The following is a 12,178-nucleotide window of genomic DNA, read 5'->3' as shown; positions in this document are numbered from 1 at the left end:
CCCATCAGAACAAGGTTCAAGCAAGTATGGGTGTCTGAGAAAGAAGCAGATTTGCTGAAGCTATTGCTGATTTTTTCTGTAAGAGAAGGAAGAAGGCTAGAAATTGGGCCTTCAAGTGTAGATTTTACCTTTTCATTGCCTCAGATGGGTGAAGAAGGAGCCGGACAAGCGACGAAGAGCCCTAGTAGGCTGCATTCACACAAGCAGAGGGGGCTGCTTTTTGTGTTTTGTATAGGCATTGTAGATGAAGATGTCTTCTGAGGCCGAGACAGAGTTTCAAGCGAACATGGACCGCAAGGTGTCTGTGTTACCAGCTCTTCCATCAGATCAAAATCTCAATGGCGAGAACTACCATATCTGGTGGGTTATGACGCTTGCCATTTTGAAGCCCTATGATTTGGCGGAGCTTGTTACGAAGGCTATTTATTGTCCTTCATTGCGAGACGAGTCCAAACTCTCTTCTAGTGATAAGTTGGAGTTGGCAAAGGCTCACGCACATTGGAAAAAAAACTCAATGCTCGCATTCACTCCTTTTTATTTCTTTCATGCACTCCAGTTATTATGCCTCATATCGAGCATTTGACAGTGATTTGGGAGATATGGCTGGAGCTTGATCAGATGTATAATCGTATGACCGTCATGAAACGAGTTTCTTTGGAAGTGCAGATAAGGACCATGAGTGTCAACAAATCATCTTCTATGGGGGAGCATATTAACAACCTGAGGTAACTTCAGATGCATGTACAAAACACAGGGAAGGTGATCAGTTTTGGAGACATGGCGATAACTCTTCTTTCACATTTACCGCCCGATTTCAATGGCCTTTATTTCTCCTTGATTGCTTCAGGGCGGTCTGAGACTTTTTAGTGGGGAGAAGGAGGTTCCTATTGTCTTGGACTAAGAGAAGCAGTTGAAAGGGACCAATGCTTCTATATCTGAGGCTTTGGTAGCTCAATCCTCTCAGAAGAAGGGGAAGGACCAAAAGAAGAAAAACAAGGACGAATAAGAAGAAAGTAGATGGTAGGAGTCCACTTGTCACATTTGTGGCAAGATAAGTCACTGAAAGAAGGATTGCCTTGACAAGGAGAAAAAAAAAAGCAAAAGAACGAGAAATCTTCAAAGGATTGCCGAGGTGCTTTATGTGCTGGCCTTGGGATACCATATACTTCCGATGTACAAGATTTGTGCCCTCAAACTCTTGATCGAGATTGATGTGGATTCTTTTTGGATTCTTGATCATGGATCGAGACAAGTCATTGCTTCAAGTTATGAGGAAAATGCAATCTATAAATTGTGGTCTTCTTCTGCCTTGGCTTCTCTTCTTCTTACTTCTCAAACTCAGTCCAAGATTTGGTATGCTCCGTTTGGCCACCTCAACTATTATTACCTTCAAAAGGCGTCTAAGGGACAACTTGTTCGAGCTTTGACGGATATATTGCGTTGAGCCAATAGCCATGTCTATCTTGCATCCATGGGAAGCAAACTCGTGATGCTATTCCCAATAAGGCTTCAAGGCCATCTTTAGCACCCTTGGAGATTTTTTCTACCAACCTTTGTGGACCGATGAGAATCGACTCCCTTCAAGGGAGCTTGTATTTCATGCTAATTGTGGATGACTATAGCAAGATGGCATGGGCTTATTTCTTGAAGCTAAAGTCAAAGGCTTTCTCCAATTTTACAAATTGGTTGCTCTTTGAGAAGAATCCATCACACTAGGAACTGAAGACCTTATGATCGGACAATGGCATATTGGAGTGGAAGTATCACAGTGTGATCAAGATGGCACGTACCATGTACCATGATAAAGCATCGATAGACACCTCACTGTCTATGGATTGAGGTTGTGGCTACTGCAGTTCACATTCTCCATCAATCCTCTACTTTTGTAGTTGTTGGTATGACCCCTTATGAGGCGTACTTTGGGTCTAAGCCAGATTTTTCTTATTTTCGGATTTTTGGGTGTGATGCTTATGTTCAAATCTTGAGAACACGGCGTATTAAATTTGAAGCAGCTTCCAAAAGCCAAGTTTTTATGGGCTACAACTCGCACTCTCAAGGTTACTGATTGTATGATCCCGTTAAGCGAGATGTCCACATGAGCAGTGATGTTCGGTTCTTGGAAATTCTAGCCTCAAAGGGGGGTTGAGAAACACCCTGTTCTTGGAGATCCTAGTGATAGCTCGGCACTAGCGACTGTTCCTTTGGAGCATGTGCCTCTTAAGGACTCTTTCTTGAATGAGGAGTTTAGTTCTTAGCCACCAGACTCAATGATTGCACCCCAGTTGTCGTCGATGGAACTTCCAAAAACTTCAAGCAATGGTGAGTGATGAGGGAAGATCCAACCTCCTCCTCATTGGGCTCGTGACACTCTTCGCGGTGTAGGGATTGACGGGGTCCCTAAGGAGTGGTAGTCATAGGATGGCCCACTACATTCTCGCAGGACCCAGGCAAACCATACCAAGCTTGTATACATTAATTACTGTTTGATGACTTGTGCCATGCAGGATCGGAAGCCCACCTCCGTGAAAAAGGCTTCATAGCATGATCATTGCAGGCAAGCGATGGAGCGAGAGCTAGAGCCGATTGAGAGGAATGGCACTTGGTACCTTGTGCCAAAGCCTCCTCAAAAGAAGATCATTGGAGTCAAATGGGTCTTCAAGACCAAGTACTGCATTGATGGCACGTTTGACAAGCACAAGGCCCACCTTGTTGCTAAAGGTTTGCACAACGCCCAAGCATTGACTTCCATGATACTTTTGCCCCTAAATCTCGGATGGCTACTACTTGCGCGGTTCTTGCTTTGGCTAGCCATAGGAGATGTCCGATCTATAAGCTCGATGTGAAGTCTGTCTTCCTGAATGCAGAGTTGAAGGAGGAGATCTATGTTGAGCAGGTCTTTAGGCTTTATTTCTTCTGATGATAAGGTGTACAGGTTGAGGAAGGCTATCTATGGCCTTCAGCAAGACCCCCGTGCTTGGAATGAGAAGATTAACTCTTTTCTCCAAGAGGAACTCGGGTATCAACGTTCCAAGGACGACCCCCACCTTTATGCACACACCTCATGTGGAGGTCATGTGTTGTTTGTTCTTTATGCGGACGACTTGAGTGTGACAGGTCACCATGCCGAGATGGTCGAGCAGACAAAGGCAGCACTTCATGAGACGTTTGAGATGATGGATACCATGCTTCTTCATTTCTTTCTATGTCATGAGATCTATCAAACTCCGAGGGAAATCTTTATTTTCTAGCAACGATATGTACAGGAGCTCTTGACTACATGTGAGATGGAGGGATCCAAGTCTCTTAAGGCTCCGGGCACTCCATGTGGTAGTAGGCAGTCCATATAGTTGACGTCAGCAGGCGACAAATAGAGCAGGTGACACATGGCAGGTCGAACATTTCTGCATCAGTGGGACAGTGCAGGTCGGACAGTTGTTGTCCAACCAGCTGCATTTAATGCAGCCAACCTGCATTATTTATGTCATTTTTCTTGGGCTATTTTTTGACCCCAGTCTCCACACTTCCTCAGTTCTATTCTCAGGTTTCCAGGCTGCTGACCGTGAAGACTACCCTCGGGATTCATGGAGTGTGAGATCTTTGAGGTAGAGACATATGCAGACATACTCTCTGCACCCATGTACATATCTGCATCCTTATACAGCATTCTTCACTGCAAATTTTATGTGTTTCACTGTCTCTTTCTCTCTTGCACTCTCTTCTCTCTCTGTTCACTCTTTGCCTTTGCATTATTTATGTCATTTTTCTTGGGCTATTTATTGACCCCAGTCTCCACACTCTTCCTCAATTCTATTCTCAGGTTCCCAGGCTGCTGACCGTGGAGACTACCCTTATACAGCATTCTTCACTGCAAATTTTCTGTGTTTCACTGTCTCTTTCTCTCTTGAACTCTCCTCTCTCTGTTCACTCTTTGTCTTGGTCATACACTTCCGCCCTGCTTCACTCTGACACTGGCTGGTGTCTTTCTGCAAACTGACCTGCCCTAACTCCCATCATCACCTGGCTGGTGTCCTCTCTGCAAACTGACATGTCCCTAATTCCAGCGACCTACACAAACTGATAGGACTGCCTTTTGAGACCTGTTGCAGTTGTATCATCCTACAAACAAAACCTGCGGACGTGACTTCAGGCATACAGTCATGACCTGGCTAGCATCTTTTGTGCAGACTGACGTGACTTCATTTCAGTGATCTGCACAGATCGATGGAACTGATGTGACCTGACTGATGGACCTGCACAGACAACCTGCACATCAGAGACTTCAACACATGGTGTCGGGTGCAGTCCAGCTATACATGGAAACAGGAGACACAGTTCAGGCATCACACAGCAGCCACTGTCCAAGCAAGACCATTGGTCCTAGCTTTGTCCATCTACCTCATTTTGTCAAAGACTTTGGAGATGCAAGTAGTGCAACAATATGCCTTATCTGATCACTTTCCCTCACAGTTTGAGATGCCTCCACAGCCTGTTTCTCCTTTTGTGCAATTCCTAGGCAAGCTCCCCTTACGCTTTAATTCATCTTACTGAAACATCTAGTTTTTAATGGTTGTATGGGATAGTTGCTTGACAGATTCTTGCTTGACTACCCATCTGTCACTCTTTTGAGCAATTGATCTATGATGTGCAGATCAGCATTGCCCAATAATATGGCATTCACCATGCATACCTTTGAAAGCAGCATCAGCAAGCAGCAAAAGAATTATTGGTTCTGGTTCATTCCTTGCTAGTTGAATCCCCGGATGATGCAATTTTGCTTCCATTAGCAACGAGGTATATTTATCTTATCTGGCAGTTTCAATCGAGATCAACAAGCTCAACTGAAAACTCTAACTAAGAATTTGCAAGACGTTTCTTGCCACACTCATAGATTCTTTCATGGCCTGCATGCTTCTTCTGCCAAGACAACATGCGTATACTTCAGCATGCAGAAGGTCACATGGTTACAAATCCACACAATATTCTGCATGTGCAGAAGTTATTTTTTCGAAATCCTTCATTCACAGGCTCCTACTAACCAGATCTCCCATGTCCATTTGGCTTTTTACAATTTCATCAAGGATCGGGTTTCACTTGACATCCGCATTCCCTTGAAGAGTGATATTCGTGAGCATAAGGTTATGGATGTCTCACTGCATTCGCCTATTGGATAAAAGTCCTAGTTGGGACGGCTTCACTGATGAATTCTTCAAGGCTTATGCTGCTCCTTTGGTGAAACCCATGACAGTCATATTTTAATAGGCTTGGGATAGGGATTACGCCTGCATCGTGGAAGATAGGAGTTATCAAATTGATTCTCCGACCATGTTGGCACATTGGGGACTAATCTCTTTGATGGGGTCCATGTATAAAATTTTTGCAAAAGTGATGGCTAATCATCTCCACAAGCATCTCCTTGGCATTGTGCATCCTCAATAGTATGGATTCTTCAAGGGCAAAAATATCTTGCATAATGTGTTGAATGTGCAGATCAGTGTTGACTATGCAAAGCATTCCAATCAAGAGGTGGTGCTAGTTTAGTTGGATTTGGAGAAGGCCTTTGATTACTTGGTCAAGTCTTTTATTGTGGAGCTTATGCAAATCATGGGTTTTGGCCCACGTATGTCACACTTTATATGCATTGTCAATACTAATGCTTCCTCATGGGCCATGTTGGATTGCCCTGGCACTGAGACCTTTACCCTTGCATGCTTAATCAAAAAGGGCTTCCCTTTGAGTCCTCTATTATTTTCTCACGGACCCATCCAGTCCTCACCATGTTATCCCATCTAGCGGCCATTGGACAGCTACTGTGGTAATACCAACATTCAAGGCTCATGGTGGCACATCCTTAGCATTCCTGCCCATTTCTCAACATCTCTCTCTTTTCTAGTGGCTCATTCAGTATGCTCATGGAAGATAATTCTTTAGAAGGTGTGTTGGCATCCAACAAAGGATCGTTCAGCAACTAATTTTTTTCAAAAGGAATTGCTGGCTATGTCAAAGCTTCTCTCTTGGGATAGTTATATTATAACTACCCATTATGAAAAAAAGGAGAGGAAAGCTTGTTGGATGAGGATTACTTATGAGCAGAATTTGATAAAACTGAAGGAAGGACACACTCCAAAACCACTCCATTCCAAGTCATCTCTATATAATAAGTTCCATGCTATTGCTGAGAGCACATTGTCAGCAAAATCAAAAAACTGATATGACTCAAGAGTTAGCTCTAACCAAGTAAGAAGTCAACAAGCTACCCACTTCCTAAACATTGAACTCTCTCTATGGAGATGTCGTCACTTCACTCCAAATAAGCTTTACCACTTACATGAAAATAAAAGGAAAACACTTTACACCATCAGATTGGTATCTTAAGCACTCTAAGAGCACTTCCTAAAGTCCAACCGACTCCACTAAAGCAACATATTGCACATCAAGGGGAAACTCCTATGAAATTTCTGTAAACATAGCAAAAAAACCTTGGACTGTTCCTCTGAGCCTCCCAACGGCAACAAACTCCAAAATTCTTTCCTTGATATCAGATAGACCATAGTGATCTTCATCCAGAATCTTTTGTGCTCGGCGCACATCAAAGTTTTCTTTACTGTAAATGAAAACAAGGATGAAGACCCAATTAATAATTAGGATGTCTTGAAACAGAATGCGGTATTGATAACCCAAAAAGGCTGCTAATGTTACAGATATCACACACCTGTACTGGCCCCATGGTAATGAAGTCAGCCAATCCAGGTAGTTTCTTGTTACATTAAACTCAACCGAACTAGCCTCCAGAATTTGGAGTTTCGTCCACTCTTCCTCAATCACTTGCAAAACATGTGGAGGGCACCCATCTTTGTAATTTTCTATCCTTTCCCGAAACTTATCTGGTCCAATGCAACATTAAAAGAGGTATAAATTAACTGTACGAAATACCTCTAAATTTTTGAAATGACACCAAATAAAATACTAACTACTAAGAGCCGTCTTATCATCAGCCTCTAGACCCAGCTCCTGCAGGAGAAATACATAACATTAGTATTTACATTCAGAAAAGGGTGCTATCAATAATTAATTCACAGGCTCCCCATAATCAATATCAAAAAGCACACCCCAAAAAAAAAAAAAAACTCCAAAAAAAGGTGGAAAGAAGAAATTACTTTCTTGATGGCCTTGAGTTGCTCCATCAGAAGAAACCGACGCTGCTCTCCACTTACTTTCTCTTCAATCGCCTTAGCAATCGAGGCCTGAGTTTTAGGACTGGTCAGTGCACAATCAGATAAATACACATACACCACCTACACTACAAGCGATATGAACCTCAAGTATACAGTTCTACATCAAACTTATTAATGTTTTGAAACTCGTCCAAATTAAGTTATCATGTTTACAAAACTTCTCCAAATCTAGGTACCAAAATGTGACACCGGACATTGAAAAGTTCATGTTACAGGTGAACAATCCATACCTGTAGCTTGTAAACATCCAAATCCTTCTTCAGCAGAGTCAATGCCATGTTCAAGCGCTTCAAAACCTGATTCATTGAAGTACAGTAGCTCATTCTTAGCTCCAGACTACAGTCTTGAGCAGGAAAGAAGATGTGCCTCAAACAAAACAATAAGTCTGCTCAAGGCAACTTAGTGTACCAATGCCATAGGTGGTTTAACAATGTACAACAGAGTAGAAGATTATAAATTATTAGAGTAAAACACTAAGCAATAACATGGATTAAGAAGCTCTGAGCTCAAGTTCTGATTTGAGATAACTATAACAAGCATCTACAAGATGAACCCTGTACATAAATGCAGCAGCCAAATGAACACTAAAAACAAGAAAATCACACCCAAAAGGGTAAAACATTTGTTTACTCTAAGAAATCAACTCCAGTTACTGATCTGAGTAATAAATGAGTGTGCCTTTAGTCTTAACCTGAATGAAAACCCTAGCCGTGGCTTAGCTCACAATAGCACATCACCTTTCAAATGACCTAAACATAAAATCTGTGTTTCAATCTGGAAAGAGAAGGCTGAAAACCTCATGGATTTTTCAATTGTGCACTTGAAACCCCTCTGAGTTTCTAATCAAGATAAGCTTGCCATGTGTTAACGGTTAGTTTGTAAAGTGGTCATAAAGAACTCATATTTTCAACTTCTACACCATTACATCAAGGAGATGGCATCATAATTCCAGTGTGTGAAACTAGGTGCTAATCAACCTGAATGTATGAGGCATCAAAAAGGATGTATCTGATCTTGGAGAGCTGCTTGAAGGCTGCTTCATGCAGCCTAGGTATTGCTCAAAACTGCCCTCTTCACACTGGAGCAGAACAGGCTGTTAAAAAGCCACCTGAGATACATTTCCCTTTCTGTTACTTTTTGATCTTGTCTAGTTGCTGCTACCTTGTCACAAGCCTAACCTTGGCACGGATTATGAAAAACGCCAAGCACAGAAAACCCTTTAAACACTGGATAAGAGAGGAACATTGAGCTAACACAGGATCTTCAACCACCTCTAAGGCCTACAAAACTCCAACAGCATACTCTTAACCCAAATCAGCAGAAGAGAAACATATCCTCGGTGCAGGCTCACTCACCACCCAGCAATGGCAGTTATCACAGAACTAGAAGAACCAACTGCCACAAGCTACAGCATTATCTCCTTCATGTCTATGAAGGACTGGGCTGGCTACACATGACTTATGTAGCCCAGAGCTCCTGTAGGCTCCCATATCTAAGCTCTTGGCACTCATTGGTAAGCTCTGGAGAGATGCTCAAAAGGTGTAGGTTTATACAAGCAACACTCTTCCTTATAAAGGGAAGACAACACTATCGAAAAGTGTGGTGTCATCCAAAACTTTGCCAATCCCAAAAAAATGCCTCCTGCCCGTCACGTCGCTGTGCCCCCGCCCACCTGATCGTCGTGCCCCGCCCCGCCCCAACCCATCTGTTCATTGTGCGACTCCCTCCCTCGCTAGCGACTCCCTCCCTCGCCATCCACAGGAACCACTCTCCTTGTCATCACCTGTGCCCATCCCTCTCGCCTTCGCCAGGGCCCTTCGCTGGCTCCCTGCGCGCCGCCTGCACCTGCCGTGCCCCCCCCCCCCCCCCCCCGCACCCGCCCTACCCCCTCCACCTGCGCCTACCTGCCCCCCCCCGGGCCTATCTCTTTCCTCCCCTCCAACCCCCCACCCTCCCGCGTGCTATCTTTCCGGGAGGCCTGGCCATCTGTCAAGCTGCCACACCACCGCCATCAAAAACAGAAATCCCCCCTTCGCCATCGACACCCCCCCTTCCCCCTCCAGTTGCTCCCTCCCCCTGCAGCAACTCCCCATCCAATAGCACAACAGCGTGATAGGTAGGTTCTGCCAGAAGGGATGCGCAATGAAAAACCTATGGTCAGACGCCGGCGCACTCAGCGAGTGCCCCCCAATCAAACACCTTGCGCGTAGTCCTCTCTGAGGAGCAACTCTTAGCCGTCCGAGCTAAAGAGCTCGAGCTAATGGAAACAGCAATTTATGGTCACGTAGTAGGACATTCCCTAGCCAGGGCCCAGCTTCGGGACTGGCATCACTCCTCACTGCGCATTGGCACAGCGCAGATCATGGAGACGGTCCTATTGGGCCAAGGGATCTTCATGGTCCGACTCAGCTCGGCAGACGCAGCTCGCAAGCTACTTGCCAATTCACCATATGCATCCATGAAGGGGGTCATATACATGGCCCCTTGGTACAGTGGCTTTACTGTGGAGGCGTTTGCACTCCACAACAGGTTTCTTCGGCACCCGATCACCCTTCTTTTCCCCGGTCTGGCGATTGAGTATTGCCAGTTGGTGGAAGACTTTGGACGGCTCTTTGGCACTATCCTGCTCACGTCCTTCGCGGATGCAGTGACAGCTGCAGGAGTCCCAAAGGTACCAGTGGCAGTGAAAGAGGTCAAGAATATCCCACAGTTCCTAGAGATTGAGGCAGGCGAGCACTCCTTTAGGCAGCAGGTCATTGTGACTAGGCAATCAGGGCAGTACCTGCCCTACCACGACTTTGGGCATAAGGCAGCAGTTTGTACGCGTTTCGGAGCCAAGGCGGCTCTGCCCACAGGTCCGCAAGTGGACACTGACGGTTTCACACGGGTCTAGAGACGACAGAGAGGGAAACGGCAAGGGGGGAAGCAGCCAGCTCCTCAGACCCAACCTCGTCAGCAGCAGGGTGTTGGCGGGCGAGCGGCCCCCTCTCGGCAGAGCACTCCACAATCCCCCCATGTCCGCCCCACCCGACAGGACCGCAACCCCCCACATTCTCCACATGCGCCACAAACTGCCTCGCCTGAGTTCCCACAGGCCCCTCACCAAACCCCCCCCCCCCCCCCCCACATCCCATGCCTCCCCTCCCCCCACTAACCTTGGCCCCCCCCACTAACCAAAACCCCCCCCCCCCCCACCCCCCCTTGCCAAGGCCACCACCCCCCCCCCTCCACATCCGCCATGCATCTCCAGCCATCCCACCATATCTCAATCCTCTTCCCCACCATCACCCCCCCTACCGAGCACCCCCCTGATCAGTACTCAGGTCAAGTGATCCCCCCTAGACCTGCCCCCCCTCCTCCCACAAGAGGTGATGAGCCACACACACCTACCTCCTCTGCACACCAGCAGTCTTCTCCCTCCCATACAGCCACCAGCTCATCCGCCCCTGCCACCCGCCACACTTTCCCGAGACAGGCAGAGCTGCTGCCACGAGTTCTTCCGCAGTGCCCATGGTCCTACCTGCGAGTTGTAGAGCGCGGAGAGTTCCCACTACCTCTAGAGGTGAGGATCTTCGTGGTTCGTAAGTCAAGCAGGGGCAAGATCCACCTACTAGCACCACGGAATGGACCAAACTACACCTTTTTTCTTCAGTCATCTTACTCAGAGGACTGGACGACTACACAGATTCAGGAGTTGAAAAATCAGGTGGCGGATTACATCTCCCAGTGGATGGGAGATGAAGAATTAGCACTGTTTGCACAACACTGGCCAGGTTGCATGATGGACATTAACTGGTGGGCTGGCGCCAACGTTCCGCACTTGAGCATCATCTTTCAAGCCCCCCCACAGTGGAGAGCGCCGAGGGACGTGATCGAGTGGCCCCCGCACAAGCGGCCCGGTTCTACCAATGTACAGAGTCGCGATTTTAAGCATGGCTGATAGATGCATTGATAGTATCACCTGGAGCATCTATCACCCCTATGGTTCGGCCGATGGCCACCATGGGGGACTGGAGTTCACCATCCAGACCGACGAGAAAGCGCACTTGCATGGCTCACAGTCTCTCCTTCTCATCTGCAGCATCCACACCGAACAAATGCCTATTCGGTCAGTCACAGGTTTCCCCATGAGCTTACATCTTGCATCCTGGAATGTGAAGAGTCTTCACTACAGTGGGGCACATGGCTCCAACAAGCTGATTGTTCAGCAAGAGTTACAGCTTGCCCTTGCCGGACGAATCGACATCTTGCTGCTGCAGGAGCACAAGCTCACCCTTGCCCAGGCTCAGCGGGTTAGAAAGGTACTTCCGGGCAGCTCGCATACTTACTGGGAGCACGCCATAGGTGCCCACAGCAAGAGTGGAGGCGTATGCACCTCTATTGGCCCGAGTCTCACCACTTGTGTACGAGACCACGGGACGATACTAGCAGGCAGGGTTCTATGGATCAGACAGGATATTGGGGACTCGTATATTGGAGTCCTCAATGTCTATGCCCCTACAAAGGTTAGGCCACCCAGCAAGTTCTAGGTGGAAATTGCAGCTGGACTCCCAGAGGTGGACTCCCGGATTGTTTGAGGAGACTTCAACAACCTGGAGGCTTTGGAGGACCAGCAGGGCAGAGGAAGAAACTACCAGGGCATAGTTGGGGAGGAGCAGGAGGCATGGGAGGTCTTTTTGCTTGCAGTTGGAGCACGTGATGCCTGGAAAGACTCGGCCTTTCATAGGAGGGAGAGGTCGTTGGACTTCTCCTAGGGATACAGCCGGCTAGGTGGAGCCCTGCTGGAGCCGTTGGACAGGTTTTATGCGGGAGAGTGGGGAGGCTTTCATGGAGGCCAGATTGAGCAGTTGGCAAACACCACGTTATCCGATCATTGTCCGGTTCTCCTGACACTTGACCCCCCAACATCCGCCCTAGATACACGATCCTGTAGGATCCCTAACTCG

The 12,178-nt window shown here is 46.8% G+C and overlaps 1 protein-coding gene across 1 annotated transcript in view; it reads right to left on the bottom strand.

The window, feature by feature from the left end:
• The window catches only part of LOC148034093 (lon protease homolog, mitochondrial-like), a 199,096-nt gene that overhangs the window by 73,893 nt on the left and 113,025 nt on the right, over positions 1-12,178 (bottom strand). The window contains exons 8-12 of the mRNA XM_087682085.1: positions 7,463-7,528; positions 7,155-7,241; positions 6,969-7,008; positions 6,710-6,881; positions 6,477-6,601 (exon numbers count right to left, since the gene is read on the bottom strand). Coding sequence (XP_087538211.1) covers positions 6,477-6,601; positions 6,710-6,881; positions 6,969-7,008; positions 7,155-7,241; positions 7,463-7,528 — 490 coding nt within the window. The remainder of the gene's footprint in view (positions 1-6,476; positions 6,602-6,709; positions 6,882-6,968; positions 7,009-7,154; positions 7,242-7,462; positions 7,529-12,178) is intronic.

Source organism: Lygodium microphyllum, chromosome 7 (assembly GCF_053477565.2).
Source record: "Lygodium microphyllum isolate KBCC chromosome 7, Lygodium_microphyllum_v1.1.10, whole genome shotgun sequence".
Taxonomy (NCBI): domain Eukaryota; kingdom Viridiplantae; phylum Streptophyta; class Polypodiopsida; order Schizaeales; family Lygodiaceae; genus Lygodium; species Lygodium microphyllum.
Note: the sequence above shows the minus strand (reverse complement) of the source record. Positions and strands in the feature narration are given on the sequence as shown.